The following is a 17,191-nucleotide window of genomic DNA, read 5'->3' on the forward strand; positions in this document are numbered from 1 at the left end:
GTACATGACATTATTCAGCTTCGGTGAAAAAAATTTTTTTTTTTTAAATGCACATAGGTAATTCACATGTAATCTGCACCATTCAAGTCATTAATTCAAGCTTCCAACTTTTGATCCCTCTGGAAAAATGGCAATATTAATATATTATTAAACATATGCTATGTTTATTTTCTCTCTTTATACTTAATTAGTGTCAGGAGTTTGCAGAATTTTGTAGAATGTTTCATATTGTTACAGTTTTATGGTCATTGTTTCTAGTCGGTGATTATCTTGTCTTGCTTATTTTCAAAATATTTACATTATCTTAAAAGTCCACAGTAAAATTAAAAGAATAATCTCTTTCTTACTTTATTATTTAGGACCGATTATTCTGTGTTTTGAATTTCCATCAATATTATCTGATGTCTATACCACTCCCTGAAAAGAATGATGCATATTACCACATCTTAAAAGGTTGCATCCTGTTGTATGGTTAGCTTAGATACAAATAATATAGTCATCAACACAACTTGTATTTTGTATCACATTACAAACCAAGTATTATATAGAAGATTTCTGTCTTCTGGGTTATTGCGCTGTGTAGTCTGGTCGATGTTAACCAACGTTTCAGAGGTCATACTGCCTCCGTCATCGCCCTGATGACGGAGGCAGTATGACCTCTGAAACGTTGGTTAACATCGACCAGACTACACAGCGCAATAACCCAGAAGACAGAAATCTTCATACTCACCGCTGTGAGAACCTCAAGTCTTACAAAGTATTATATAGCTCACACACATATGATAAAGGACAACACTCCATGTTTCTGCATATAGCCATCATTAGGTGTTTTCTGAAAATGTCAATGTCATATCTAAAACCACTGTTTTGACCATACCTATGATTTGTAGGCAGTCACTGAAATATAAATGTAGGCTTGGCTTTGTTGGTATAAAGTCAGTAGAAGGAAACAATAAAATATGCTAAAACTTGTGTTTTTATATGTCATGAAGAAGAGTAAAGTTAAACAGGCAGTAAAATATGTATAAGTTTGAATCCAGATGCTGTATTAATCCTTGTGGCAGCTTCTTGCATGCTTATCATGTATTCATTGAAGGAAATGCATGGAAAAGCATTGGTGTTTGAGTATAATGATAGGGAGGGGGGGCATCTGATGATAATCACATACTGATTTAAATTGTATGATGTATCTGCTTTATTGGCCTGTAAATTTGGAGCCTGGAATGAAACGTGTGTTAATAATATTTATATGAATCTGTGTATAATATAGGATTTTCACAATTTGTAGAATATTTGTAGTACTTTACAACTGACCACACATGTTTCTGTTACTGAGTGTATACTGGGCATAGATTGAATCAATTTTATTGCTCCTAATAATTTGTGTATTTCTTTAAATCTTGTTTTGAATGATTGCCTGTTTGTTCATTGCATTTTAGTAGACAGGTTTGGAATTTTAATTAATAATATTAAACTATTTATGTATTGATGATTTTTTCAGGTTTGTGTTTAATAATTTGCATGTGGTTCTTATTTTATTCCCTGTATAGGTAAACACAACCCATTTTTGTTTGCCTGAATTCTTTTGCTGTCTTCTGTCTCAGTTACTTTTTGGTGAGGTTTTAGAAGATGGGTTGGAAATTGATTGTTTTTGAGAATTTATTTGATTGAGAGTTCTTCTGGTTTTATGTTCTCCAATGTGAGATGAGTGTTCATCCAGTTTTCTCAGTTATGCATGTAATTGAATGATACCTGTGCTGAAATTAACAACTCCATTTTTTATTTGTCATCAAAACCCACTAGGCTTGCAGGTGGCAGCACCTATACTTACCTACCTTGCCAACTCCAGTGTTCTCCGTAACAACAGTTGCCCGAATTTGCCTGTTTAGACCACGTCTTCCTACACATACCCACCAATATATCCTATATTATATACAGATGCATCTAAACAGTACTAATATACATATTTAATTCCAGGTTCAAAATTTATATCTACAGTAGGCCACTCCGATAAATCCTACAATACATACCTGTAAGTGACTGTTAACAAAAAATCACCCCCATATATACAAAATTTCAACAACAAAAATTTGATAGAGGTTCCTATATCAGTAGATGGAAATTACATCCCACATCACTGTATCATGACATCATGACATTTCCTCAACATACAAAACAGGAGTGCTTTTCCATTCATTTCGTTCAGTCGACACACGATAAACCTGCAACAACTTGTCACACGGATTAACACAGCATCTGAATTCAAACCTTTTCCTATTTTACTGCCTGTTCAACTTTACACCTCTTCATGACCTATGAAAACTGATAATAACTTGTAATATATTATTCTGTTTACTTTTATTTATTATATCCTAATTGAGCAAAACCTTTATTTTTAACTATTTTAATGACTGCCTGCAAATCATTGGTATGGATCTGTATCCTTACAGTCTGAATAGTGCATTTAGTGTTTAGATTTTATGCTCTAGTGTATTTTCTGAAAACACCTGATGACATCAATACACTGAAATGTGTTTGTGGTATATCGTATGTGATATATAATACTGAGTTTGTCACATGTGACGAAATAGAAATTGTGTTGCTGGCTGTACTCATTGGAGAAAATTCGCGTTCACGAAACATACGTAATTGCAGAGAATCAAGGGCTACCTGTAATTTGTTTGAAGCCGTTTCATCATATAATGTCTCGTGAGGAACAAAACTAGGACTTTTAGCTGCACAGAATTCTTTTCAGTTATTTGTGTTGTCATGCCACTGCTTTGAGGTCCTCATATTTATGTAGCTGCATGTTTTAGACAGCAGAATGCAAGATGAGTCAAGTAGGCCCATTCTGTTTTATCTAAAAATGCTTTGTTATTGTTATGGGTAATTCCTGAACACCATCCATGGCAGCTGTCAAGATTATGTATACCAGACACACCATCTTTTAAAAATATCAGAATGAACCACATCTACTGATTTGTCACTTCATCATGTGATGAGGAGGCACACTTCATTTGTTGTGTGAGATTTGCATTGAGACACATGCTTTGACAGCTTCCTGTTCAGGAAATAGATCATTCCAGCAACATCTGAAAACATTTCTGTTGACCCAGTTGTAGATCACATCCTTTCTGCTGAAAAATATACGACTGTAGTGCAGTCATTACAGTTTTTGTCATTCTTATGACACAAGCATAATGTGGTTTATGATGTTAATTTACATCTTTAAAGAAGTTGCACATTTAATGCAAATTATGAAATCTACTTCATAGTATTGGCAAAAATGTGCAGAATCCAAGTTTTCTCATAAGGAAGTTTTGAAGTTCACCGACATTTTTGTTTCTTGATTTGTTGGGGGCGATCATGGTGATTGATGATGTTTTAAAAATATTGTATTTATTAATGTACTGTATAAAAAGTTTGTCAACAATTGAATACACAAAGGGGCCTTCAACATAGAAAGTTTGAGGTGACTTATTTGACAAGGGGAGGGCATGGGAAATGTGCCAAATATAGCACCTCAATATGTGTAGCCTGTAAATGGGCCATAAATTGACCTTTTCTGCTTATATTCATTGATTGAAGTGACACTAATTGTGTGAAGATTATACAGAGGAAATTTTTGGGTTCGAGTTTAATTGTGAAAATTCAGTATTTAGCTTCATCATAATCCATTCATCTGGACTGTCACATTTACTTACATACTTGAAAAAATTCATTTGTTTTCATTACCACTAATTTCAGTTACAGGGGACATGATTCTAAAATCAAAACTGGTGCACCAATATATATTAGTAAAGTCTGAAAAATCTTTCTAATTCAAGAAAATATAATAGAAAACAATATATTCCCCTTTCTGCATTTCCTTTTCTTAGATCTCAAACTAAGTTGCAAATTCCTTGACAGTGACATATTTGTTTTGTTTACTGACATTGCAACTGTGGTTCACAACACAAATCTATACACAACTTATTTTTAATATGATTTACCAACTTCAGGGCTGATAATTTGGAGCCAAGTGCTATCCATCCTTCATGAAGAATTCAATGGTTGTGATGCATGCATTTTCCTGTTCATGTCATAATGTTGACATCACTAATCAGGAATCATGCCTTGTGACAATTTTCAGTGCTTCTTGCATTCAGTCTGTGCAGGGGATGGAAAATGTGTTTTTTGGGACTTTTTTGCTCAGGTATGTTGTTAGGTACTATATAAGGTTTTCTGTCTTTGTCACACAGTAAGCACCTTGTCAGTATTGCAAGTCATTAGGGCATGTACTGCAGGTTAAGATTTCAAAACTACTGAATGGCCAAATGAAAGTTTTAGATATCAATTAGATCTGTGGGTGGACTGAGATACAAAACCAGCATACAGAAACTTTAGGTAGAATTCTAGTAAGGCAGAAACAAAACATGAAAATGAAGCATATTTCCACAAGGTGAGAACTGTGATACTGTAGGGTGCATCGAGAAACTGAGCAACCTATAAATTTTTCGTTTGGCTTATACATCTTCACAGTTTGTAAATGATGGTAAGATGACATTTGTCAATGATGATATGCATAGGACATGATATACAGATGACATTGTCTCTTGAAGGGACTGCACAATTCTGCTTGTGTAAACTTAGGGCAATTTGGAGAAATTTGCCAGAATAGGCCTTCTGGAAAGAATCTTAACATTTAAGACTGCTAGATCAATCTAACCAGGATTACAGCCAAGCCAGGGTGCTGCTACAGTGCTATTGATTGGTGGGGCTCTTTCCAAGTACTACTTATAAAGACAGAGTTGTAGAATATATACGGCTTAGCGAGGGAGCCACGAGTTCCCATTTATATAATGTTGCATTTATTGCCCTTCAGTAACGCTGGTATATACCTGTGCGCGTCAAAACCCAATACAATAATGCCATGGTTATTATAATACCACTTGGACCATAGAGAACACTACCGTAGACGTCATTAAATCCAGATTAAATATAGGTGGCTGTTTGCTAGGTTGTTGCGCCAAGGTTCTTGCTGCCACCATCATCAGGGCGAAGATTAATGACACATCGCCCCTGATGATGGAGACAGCAAGGATATCTGAAATGTCGGTAAACTTCTACACGACTTAACAACCGAGAAGACAGCCATCTTCAGACTCACCGCCGTGAAAACCTCAAATCTTGCCACAATTATACTATCCAGATTTAATGTTATAATGGCGTTGTGATGGATACCGTATACGACTTTTGCGACATCTGTTATGAATGATAAAAGTTCTTATAGCAGTAGTTCTTGTATACTATGCAAAGATGTCAAGACGTAAGCTGTCACTCCAAAATAGAACAGTGGGTAGGTTGTATGTTGGTAACTATGGTTTGTTCTGTTGCAAATAAATGTCAAAACAGCTGATAATCTTTCTGGTGCTGTGGTGTTTAGATATCTACTTTGGTAGTCTTTGATCGTTTCTACGATATAAACGTAGTAATTGTAACGTGTTTAATAATTAGTACAAGAAACTAAGACCTTCACAAGGTATACGGGTCAATGAAAAATAAATGTATGATTAATGAGACTTTTATTATGACCTGATATCCCCACTGATGTAGGGATAACCTTAGGTTATCCTCAGTGTCATATTTGGTGTAGATCGTTTCAGCATTATGTCGACAGGAACAAATCTAGTAGTACCTGTTGTATTGTGGGGCAAAACTGCTCCAACGCACTGTATTTCGTGCATTTTCCTCTCCCGTGATCAACGAACGTTGGTAACGGGCTGTTATGATGGGCAGATTTGCCTCTGGCAAGTTGATCCTGACACACTCAAGGTATGGTGGTTTGTAATTTAATTGCAATAAATTCGGTAAGTTGGACAATTTGTTCTTTTCCACCAAATTGAATAATTCCGAACGTGGTTGTTAATTTTACGAAGTTTGTTCTGCATCTTGAAGAACAAACTACCTCTGTTCTCATTCATCTCCACCCTTGCTTCAGTTGCCCTTGTTCTTTACAGCACTAACTGATTCTCCATTGATAGTTCACGTTAATACTCCATCACCCATTTATCCAATTTCCATTGTTCATTATATTACTGATTTATCCATGATTCATAATATTGTCCTGTTCTTCACACCATTTTTAATATGAATAATACGTTACTGATTTAGTTATATTGGCCATTAAGAGTTGTGAAAGCACAGGATGTCTGGTGACTATGTATCAGTTTTTCAGGATCTTATTCCTAGTCTGAAATGTATGAACATAGATCTGATTCTTAATGGTTATGGAGCTACAGATACTTATACTTGAAATTTAAGATGATTTGAACCTTTCATAGAACATCAGAGTTATTCATTCGTCTTGAACAACACTAATACAATTACAGATGTAGTTTCAGAGTGATGGGGCACCTTAGACTTTATTTGACATGCGACAGAGTACCTGAATTAGTAATTCCTGACCATTGGATTGATTGTGGTGGTTCACAAATTAAACAGAAGAGAGGAACTACACTAGCAAATTTTCTGTGTTGCAAGGGGCATTTGAAATATCCATAGCTCCATAACCATCAAGAACTGGACGTATGTTCATATGGAATTCTGACGGAATTATGTCTGGAATAAGATTCTGATGTATTGACATAAAGTCACTGGACATTCTGTACACATCCTAGATGTTTATTCCACTCATAATATATCCTGTAGGTTTGTGCGTTAAGTTGTCCTCCAGAATCTTTCCTATTGAGCATTAAAATACAGAAATGATTATTTGTTCTGTTTAATAAAGTGTTCAAATATGCATTTGAATGGTAAAGGTAAAGTTATTCTTTTGATTAACACATTATGTATTATTGTTTGATTAAATTTTTTCTATAGATGTTATATTTTTCTCTATTGACAAATTAATATTCATTTGTCTTTTGGATGTTTTATACTGTAACTTATACTAACAAACTGTTTGAACTAATGTTTGTTGTTGGTGTTTATGTCTTTCTAGTTTGTGAATTTTGTGTTATTGGTTTACAGATGACTCCACGATGTCTTCTTGTTGGTCACACTGCTCCAGTTTTGTGTTTGTCTAAAGCTAGCATTGTACTGGACAATAATTTTATTGTAAGCTCATCTGAGAGTGGGTAAGTGACATTTATATGCAATATATTTATTGCTGTTTTTCATATTCATATATTTGGAAATTGACGTTATAGTTAATTTTTTAAGTGTTCCATGATACTGTACTGATGTGTTTAAGTTTGTTTGTGCAATTTTAAATTGAATGTTTGAGGAAACTTTCTCTTTTACTGTAAAAATTTGCTTTATATCTATAATAATCAGTATAATTAATTATTGTTGAAAATTGTGGTTCAAATGAGGTTTAACCCTATATGATATATATTTTATACTTAACTGGCATACTAATTAACATTTAACTTTAGACCACAGAGTGTTCAGTAGCCAGATGAAACAGTTTGTATTGAATTGTCAATACCAACTGTTACACTTTACAGCTATATAAATGCTTTGTTTTCAGTCTGTTGTAGACTTTCTCACACAAATATACTATATGTATTTGTCATCAAGTGGATATGACCAATGATTGATCCTTCAAGATTGTTAGGTATTCTTACAGAAATTGCATTGTTTTAAAGAAGTTAATTTTTTATGCCATTGACTTCAGTAATGATCTCATCACTACAGCTATTTTTTGTCTCAGAAATGTAACATTTAGAAAGTTGATTTATTAACTGTGTATGTTCTTGATAGACACATACGGTAAAACTTCACTGATTGCATTTGCTCGTTATAACTGTTATTTGCCATCCACTAACTAACTAACTAACTAACTAGATGGCTTACAGAACCCGAATGTTTATCACCGAATTAACCAAAGCCCTCCACCAGACCATGTCCTAGGCCAACAAAATCCAGTCTCCTTCAACTCACATCTCCCATAGATCCTGCCTGAGATCATCCTCCCATCTACGTCTAGGTCTCCCCAGCGGTCTCTTCCCCTCAGGCTTCCCAACCAATACCTGGTGCACACCTCTTGCCCCATCCATGCGGCCCACATACCCCACCCATCACTGACATTACTGGGGGAGGAGTATAAATTTTTGAGTTCATTATTATGCAGTTTTCTCCATACCCCATCGACTTCTCTCCTAGGCCCAAATATCCTCCTCAACACCCTATTCTCAAACACCTGCAAACTGTGTTCTTCCCTCTGAGTGAGAGACCATGTTTTGCACCCATACAAAACAACAGGCAACATTATTGTTTTGTACATTTTATTCTTCAGGTTCTTAGAAATCAGATGGGAAGACAAAATATTTTGAACTGAGGAGTAGCAAGCATTTGCAGAATTTAGTCTCCTCCTGACTTCCTCATGAGTATCATTTTGATTTGTTATTGTTATTCCCAAATATTTGAACTTTGTCACATTTTCAAAGGATTTATTAGCCACCCTAAGATAATTCTGCCCGTCTGTCTGCTGACGATAGAAACATGTTCAAAGGCACATATTAAATTACAGCAAATGATTACATTATATTTAGGATTTGTAATAAAAGACTATTATAATTACATTTTTTAAATGTTTGTTTGGAAAATATTGTTAAAACTAATATAGAAAATCTAAAAAATGCATGAAAATAATTTTAAAATATAGATATGTACATATACTAATTATTACCTTCTTTATTTGAAACACACTTAGGGCATTAAATGTACTGTTGTTCAATGTTTTGCTGTTTTGAGAAAGGTTTATTAACATATGCACAGCGTTTTGGGACTATGAATTACTAACAGTTTTGCAGTCACTATCTTTTGAAGTATTCATCACTGTTTTTGTCACTGTCTTCTTTTTGTAATACTGCGTCTATTACGCCGTCATCTGTAGGTACTCCAGATGTTGCCAAATCATCATCAGCTTTATTGAAATTATCAATATCAGAATCATGTTCAGAGGTTTTTATTTCATACTGTTTCAGCCACTCAGAAAAAGCATGTTCACCTTCAGTAATGGTTTGGTTATTTTGTCTTTGTAATAAAACCAACATTTTATTATATTTTTGTTCATTGTGACATTCTTCTCAAATGCAGGTAAAGTTTGGTCTTTTTTTCTGTAATAAAATTGAAACTATATATGATGGTATGTTGAATTTTTACACACTATTTTACACCATGTTCTAACTCATGAATATTTCCAAATTTTTCATGCACGGACACTTCTCTTGTTTACAGACTTGTTGTTTATTGAGAGGTAAAATCCTTACTGTTTATGACTTACCAGCCAGAGTGTTTAAAGCAGGCTATCCACAACAATATGTAATCCTAATGCTACAGGTGCAGGTTAAAACTTAGATGTTCTGTAACATTAAGAACATAAACATTTGAAAAGGTTTCATGTTGTAAAGAGCTAAAAAAAATTCCCCAGGGAAACCAGTTTTACTTGTTACGTCCTTGAAGTATGCTTGTTATATATGAGAAATTTTATATATAAATTTAAGTAAATGAAATGTGAAATTGTCATTTGTGTGCTGTATTCATGGACTCATTATATTTGTGTTTGTTATGACCAGGCTTAACTGTACTTCCGTCATGGACGATGTGAATATTGGGGGATGGGGATTAAAGTAGAGATGGAGAGTGAGTTTCACTTGTTTATCTTCCTTCCATTGAGCAGTCCATATTGCTCACTCTTTGTAGCAAATAATATGGTGGATAAGTAGCATAGATCACCTTTTTCACAGGCACAAAATTTTAATATTGACTGTGTGTGAAATTGTTTTTATGTTATTTTTATAGGTAATATAAATGCATACTGTTTCAGTGAAATGTGCACTTGGGATTTGGTGGATGGAAAGTGTAGAGAAGTTGTGAAGCTACCATATGTACACACCAGTATCCAGGTACTGCTGTTGTGAACTGTTTTTTAATATTTTAGAAATCTTTAGGAACAAAAGTTGCTTCTTTTTTAATTCTGTCTGTGAAGATGTATTGGTCTGCTCCCTGATTCGGCTGTAAGCATTAATGTTATAGACAATAATCGACTGATTATTATGAAACTTGCCATAATAATAATGTCGCTGGAGCCTTCCTCATTTTGGTAATTTTACTTTATCATCACCATTATAGCAGCTGTGCAGACTTGTGAGAACACTGTTGCCACACTGGGTACAAATCCTGGAAGGTTCACACAGTGGTAAATATAGGAATTTGAATGCTATGCATTACTAGTGTCATTTATTATTGTTGTTGCAAAGTCTGTGGCTGTATGACAATGTCTGTGTGGAACTGCAGCCATTAACAGGCCTATAATTGTGTCCCAGTTGAGACATGAGTGAGTATGGAACAATGATTGAATGGTATTGATAGGGGAAAATCAAAGAATTTGGATAAAAACCTGTCCCAGTGGTGCCATTTTGTCCACAAATCCTACATGGACTTCCCTGAGTGTGAACGCAGGCATCTGTGATGAGAAACCAGCAACCAACTGCTTGCGGTACGGCATGGTCACTGTCATTAGTTACTAAAATATAAAATAAAGTGACAAGCACACATTGGTCAGCCCATAGCCAGTCAGTATACTGACTGAGCTACCTGGCTCACACTGGTAAGACAGCATTTTTAACTCTGTTCTGGGATTACAATGAAATTATGTACTTTAATATGCTTTAAAATACAACTTTTATGTCCTGATCACCACCAAGAGACTGCAAACAATTGTAGTACATGTAGGATCTAAGGTTCTCAGTTTTTTGGATTGTAATGCCATGTAGTCTGGTAGAAGTTTACCAATGATTTAAAGGTCCTTGCTGCCTCAATCATTAGGATGATTAGTAAGCCATGTTTGTGAAGTTGGTTTGAGATATAAGAACCAACCAGTCAAGGTAGAACCTTGACAAGACCAGTGGGGAATAGGGTCAGGATTAGGTGATGGCCTGGAAATCAATAGGAGAGTGGGGACATACCATAGCCTGGCCAGAGGAGGGAAAAGGACGTTCATGTGGGGTGCATAACGTGTATAGGAAACGAATCACAAGTATGTGATGAAACAATTTATCCTCACAATGTGTTTTTATATACCAGATCTGTAATAGATACAAGAAATACTCCCAGTCCAATTTAAAAAAATTAAAGCTATACTGGGATGCACCATGTAGGCACTCAGGAGGAAAGGAATTATACCTCCTACTCATTCTCAACCTTGACACTGTATGGGGGTGAGTGGTGTTCTCAGTCTACAAACATTTATTTAGGTCAGTTTCCCAACAAGATATGCTTATTGTGGAAGGATTCACTGAACACAAACATTTGCTCTTAAGTCTGCAAATTTAACATGATTTTTTTTTAATTTGTCTACTTTTTAATTTTATTTTATACTTCATGGGTGTTTAAGGTGACACTGTGCACAAAATGTGTCACAATGTATTTTTGATGCACTGGGCCTGAAGTGGTTACCCCACTGTAATGACAGCACTGACTGGTAGATATATGCAAGGTATGTTTTATCAGATGATTCAGGCCCCAAGACCAAAACAGAGTTTCGTGCTTTTATGCTTGCTTCCACCCTGTTTAAATGGAAGTGGACCTTGAAAAGAAATTTCAAATGACACATGAAGCATTTCTTATTTTATAGTGTTATTCTTTTGTAACATATTTTGGAGGGAAGGAGATAAACATATGAACAGGATAAAAGAAAAGGAGGGTTAGGAGAAGATGTTAAAGAAATCATTTCCTATTCTGTTTATTTTTGTGCTAGTTTACAATAACAAGGATTTTTCATTGCTTGCTATAGGCATACCATATGTGTGGGTGTGATGATGTGCGCCTTTTCTGTAATGGCTATTATGCTGAAGTGCTTGTTATGGACCCATTCAGCTTGGAGATTGTGTTTACTCTGGCATCAAGAGTTAACCCTGACTGGATCAGTGCACTACATGTTCTACGGCCAGCAAAGAGGAAAGGTCAGTCTAGTAGCATGTTTTATAGTTGTAGCACAGACCCACCTGCATGAAATCCAGAATTAATTTTGGTAAGTCTATTAGGTATAGTTAATAGTGGCAAATATATCGTTGGTCAAATAGACAATGTACAGGTTCTTTATTCACAATTTATATAATAGTAATTTACTTTTAATTTGGAATCTGATATAATTTGCAACCAGTTAATGTACTGGTACTCCTGCTTCAAAGCACAAATTAGGCTTATTTTCCTGCATTGTCACTAAGGAAGTGTAGACAATCTTCCAGTGTTCTTGAAAGGGCTTATAATGAGTAATTTTATCATAACAACAACTTATTTTTGTCAAAGGGGTGTTTATCTCACAGAGTTCTGTGATTTTTTTATATTTGACAGGACATTTTTAAAATATTAAGAAATATATACTATCTAAAAGTATAGATAAAAATTTATTAGAATGCAGAAAGGGGAATAAGAATCACATAATAAAATTGTAACTACAGAAGCAATAATTATTCCACTGTACAAGAGTAACTGATGGCTACTTTTATTTGGGGCATGACTGTATGTATTTACTGTATCTAATGGGTGGACTTATCTTTAACATGGCAGTACTTGTGTGAACCACTTATTTTGTGTGAACTCTTTTTAGTAATATGAATTTTACTTGTGTATTTGTAGTGTATTATTGTGACTTATTCCTCATCCTGTTGTCATCTGACTAATGTATGGGTCTATGGAATGTAATGATAGAATACAGTATGCAGTTAACTGAAATAATTAGAGGAGGAGTAAATAAGAAATAAGAAAGAAATAAAAAATTAAAGTAGTAGTTTTCCATAGTCTCTTCAGGCATAAGCTGGAATACTACATTGGAATGTTTATGTTTAATTATGCAACAACTGCGTTATTTGTAATACTTTTAAATTCATCATACAGAATCAGCATTCCATTTGATGCTGTATATAACCTATGGAATTGAGAAAATGCTAAGAATAAAGTGAAGAAAAACAGTGGTGGAGAGTAGTTTCTTGTGGGCTAGGTAGTGGAAAGGTTCGGTCTTTGCTTTCACTTGCAGCGTACCACAGCAAATAGAAGAGTTTAAAGGATGCCTAAAACATGCTGATAAGAAAACAAAATGGATGAGTGGTAAAGAAGTGACTGCATTTCTGTATATGACAGTACATTCTTTTTTAAAGATTAATTAAGTTCAACAAGTGATGATAACAGAATGAAACAAATTAAATGTTTTAGGAACATGCACAAATAAACCAAGCACCAAATAATTCTTGTATGAATAATCAAGAGTATGTTATACTTATGTCTGTAAATGATGGTAAAGTTTAAAAATGTCAATTTTTATAAACATGGTTTTTAGAAACTGAATATTATTCAGGAAGCATTCTTTCCCTTTATCACTGTTTGTATACAGCTATGATACTTAGAATATTCAATGTGCATTAAAAAATATTGCTTACTAGATAGAGGGCACTGTCAGTTTTCTCACTTGGGATGGGTGTGTAACTCAGTCACAGTGTTTAGGAAACTATTATGTAGGAAATAGTCTTCCCATTTTTACCTTGTCTAATACATGAGTAGATGTATTTATAGTATGGAACTTCGAGAACTGTGCTCCATAATAATATGAAAATGTTATTACAAAAGCATTAGTAGGCCATGTTTCATATTCTTGAATATGTGGAAAAATTATTGATAGGTAGGCATTGATGTGTGTATGTATATTGAAATTCTCTTCTTTGAATGTATTGATATTATAGGAATGATATTTGTGTTCTGTTTTCCCCACTTCAGATGATGTTGTGTTAGCCTTGACCACTACTGGTACTGTGAAGGTGTGGACTCTGTTTGGACAGGAATTGAAAAGCTCAGAACCATTCTACGAGAATGAAAGCAAACAGATTCGTTGTCTCAGTGCTCTTAGCATGACCTGTTGTGCATATAATCAACGTACTGTGCTCATTGTTTGCTCGAAGTACTGGCAGGTAATTATAGTTCATTGTGTGTGGAAAGCAGAAGGATATTTTTAACACGAAACTGTATTAAATTAGAAGCCAGTATTTGATAATTTTCAATCATACCTTGGAATTTCTCTTTTCAGATTTATGATGCGGGTGATTTCTCAGTATTATGTTCTGTTATATCTCCACGAGGTGAGCGCTGGTTAGGTGGAGACTTTCTAGCTGCTGATCGTGTTGTTGTTTGGAGTGATGAGGGGCGAGGGTACATGTATAAGCTGCCAGCAAAGTAAGTCACATTTGTTACTTTGATTGTGTATGTCTGTGTTGATTGCTGGGTATCTGGTAAAATTGCATATTGTACTAAGTGATGGTTAAATATTAATGTTTATTTTGTTACATTGGGGTTGATGGAATTGTTTTTTTAATCAGACTGTATTTGAAATTAACACATTCAAGTAAGTAATAGGTGTTATATCAAAAGTTTAAAACTATGATGTGTAAAATTAGATAGATAGAAAAGGGTAGTTTTGAATTTTCACATATTTGTGTTGAATGCATATATTCTGTGGTTGAAAGGGGACTTTTATTTCTGATTTTACAAGTGTGCATTTCTTGGAACAAGTATACAGAATGTCCCACGAAACATCTGCCAAGCATTGGGTGGTTTTTCATTGGCTTATTTTTAGGTAAACATATTATCGTTGGTCAAAATCTCAACTGTTACATAGTTATGATGGATGGAAAGGGAGGATTAAATAAAATTATTTTATTTTAAGAACTGAATCATCTACATAGGAATGGTACTGTGCTCATGTTTAATGTATGTTTTACATATATTATGTATTTAAGCAGCTTGCTGTTCAAAATGACATGCTGCATTGTCTGTGCACCAGGAAGCTTATTTTAAAATGGCATGTTTACTTTCTGTATTATTATTTGGTTCTGTATGAGAGCAGCACTGTTCATAATGCACTTTAAGAGTTTATTTCCTGTCTGTGATATATTCTGCTACACCAAGTCTTTTATAGATACCTACAAGTAGAAATAAAGAGTGTCAATTCTGTCAGCCAGCGAAGCATGCTAACCTCTATGACCAATCCACTGATTTCCATAACATTGATTTGAGTACTTTCTAAGCTGTAGATCAGAATGAGGTTGAACGCTATTGTGTTGCACCCACATATTTAATCTTGCCTGTAGAAGAATATCTTTCAAAATAAATGATAGCTCATCCTGTAGGAAATGCTGGTGGTAGTGTGTTGTTAAATATTCCTCAAGAACAAATTGCTCAGTAGGCTGGTTGTTGATAAGACTACACCACGTGTTCACTGAAAAGCCATGTTAGAAGTTGTTTACAGTAGAATGGTTTGGGTAGTTGGGGGAACATGTGTGATGTTGTGACAGCTGATTATCCTATCCTACATAAATTTGACCTCATCACGAAACAAATTTTGTTTTACAAGTCGATGCTGTGTCACAGTCCAATGATAGAAATATGTGTGAGTTGTGTAATTCTGAGGATGAAGAGTTTTCATATATTTTTGTAGTGGTATGGGTACAGACTTTCCTGATGTAAAGTTCATTGTACCTGCATTTTAGATGTGTGCATTTAATATACAATATGGTGAATGTGTGCACTCAGACTACATTGGATCTTTTATGGTATCCCTTCTTGGACATGAATGCATTGTGCACTATGCTCCCAAGTACTTGTAGTGAATGATCCCATCGTGCAACTGTTAATGTATGTTCTAGATACTGCTCTGATTGGGTGGTTACAGCTAGGAAACCGATGTCTCTACTCATTATCTACTGCATGTGCATTCCCATCTCAGAATCCATATTGAATATGAATGTCTGTATATTCTTCATTTGTGAACTGTGTATTCATTATCACTCACAACAATGACTGAACATAATCTACCTACAAAGTGGTGGGTATGTACACATGGCATGAGCATGTCCTCTTTCTCACCACTGTCGATGGGTGCTCTGCTGGAATGAATAGTGGTTGAGATTTTGACCCGTGTTGATACAACATTTTATTAACTCAGCATAAACTGATGAATAATCACCTAAAGTTTGGTAGGTATTTTGTTGGACACCTGTGTAATGTGGCTTCATCATACCATACACATTTTATTGAAACTTTATTGTATGGGAAAAGGTGTTTTAACTCTTAAAAAACCAATGTTGACTATCTGTACCACCTGCTTTAACAATCAATAACCTTGCTTCTCACATAGTGTGTTTATGGGTTTCATTTGATTCTCAAAATAGCAATTGTTTCCCTAAATGGTATTAACCAGTTATCTCTGTAGTTGATACACATTGTGTTTGGTTACATATATTCCTGGTTTCCACCAAAGGGAGAGACAGAGAAAAAAAAAGATCCTGTATGTAACAGACTTCAGGAATATACCTCCGATAACACTGGCGGAAAGGTTTTCTAAAATGTCATAATGTTCTTTCTGCCTTTATAGATTTGCTAACACTGACATATGACATGTGTGTTTGTATGATAATTTTCAATTATTAATTTAATATATGCTACACAGTTACATTACATGAAACATACACAAAGTTATTGTATTTAGCTGCTGTGAAGTGCAGTTGTTTTAATTAGCTAATTTTTCCACAAATAGTTGCTTCTGGGAAGCACATTTCATTGATTATTTTGCATCATTCTTATACAGTATGTTTTATAATTTCATTATTTATTATATCACATTTTTTAAAGTGTATGAACTGTAGAATTATTTTGTACATGAAGCTGCATGCTCTTTTGTTAGAGAATATCCGGAAACTGTTTTAAAATATTACACACTTCCATGCGTACTGGATTGCACTGTTACTTTTAAAAGAAGCAGTTTGTGATATTTTCTCCAAAATAGCATACCAGCAATTAATATAGAAACATTTTTAAGCTTATTATGGTAATTACTAGTGTAGTAGGTCCGTAGTGCGGTCATATAACTAATTTTATTTATTTTGTTTTTTCTTCCATACCCTTAATCCCCACCCCTTCTTTCCTTGCAATGACGAACCTTTCCCTCACCCTGCACTAGCAAGCTGAAAGGGAAGATGGTCTCTAGGTTGGTAGGAACATAATGTTCTTTCATTTATCATATGCACCTCAGCATCTGCCAATAGTTGGGGCTGTCTTGTTAGTTATGGCTTAGAGCAGCGTGGTCCAACTGGTGGCCCGCGACCACTTGTAATCCAGCCAGCGAAAGTATTTGTTAATTTGTTACTAGTTAGTACAA

General features: G+C 34.7%; 1 protein-coding gene and 1 long non-coding RNA gene across 9 annotated transcripts in view; one reads left to right on the plus strand and one right to left on the minus strand.

Moving 5' to 3' along the window:
- Positions 1–347: 347 nt before the first annotated feature.
- Positions 348–5,313, minus strand: LOC110837981 (uncharacterized). Its single transcript, XR_015535791.1, has 2 exons — positions 5,150–5,313; positions 348–417 (listed from the first exon to the last, which is right to left on the minus strand). It is a non-coding gene; the product is annotated as an uncharacterized LOC110837981 (long non-coding RNA).
- Rbcn-3B (WD repeat-containing protein Rbcn-3B) overlaps positions 5,311–17,191 on the plus strand; it is a 61,325-nt gene continuing 49,444 nt past the window's right edge. For 5 of the 8 annotated variants that reach the window (XM_022080685.2, XM_022080687.2, XM_022080690.2 and 2 more), the window contains exons 1-7: positions 5,311–5,814; positions 7,012–7,118; positions 9,815–9,893; positions 11,783–11,951; positions 13,759–13,949; positions 14,066–14,211; positions 16,994–17,020. In XM_022080685.2, coding sequence (XP_021936377.1) covers positions 5,650–5,814; positions 7,012–7,118; positions 9,815–9,893; positions 11,783–11,951; positions 13,759–13,949; positions 14,066–14,211; positions 16,994–17,020 — 884 coding nt within the window. In that variant the 5' untranslated portion in view covers positions 5,311–5,649. The remainder of the gene's footprint in view (positions 5,815–7,011; positions 7,119–9,814; positions 9,894–11,782; positions 11,952–13,758; positions 13,950–14,065; positions 14,212–16,993; positions 17,021–17,191) is intronic. The other 3 variants (XM_022080688.2, XM_022080694.2, XM_022080689.2) reach the window with 1 other exon arrangement.

Source organism: Zootermopsis nevadensis, unplaced genomic scaffold, assembly GCF_977971745.1.
Source record: "Zootermopsis nevadensis isolate Lab colony 2312 unplaced genomic scaffold, Znev_1.0 Znev_ptg000019l, whole genome shotgun sequence".
Lineage (NCBI taxonomy): Eukaryota > Metazoa > Arthropoda > Insecta > Blattodea > Termopsidae > Zootermopsis > Zootermopsis nevadensis.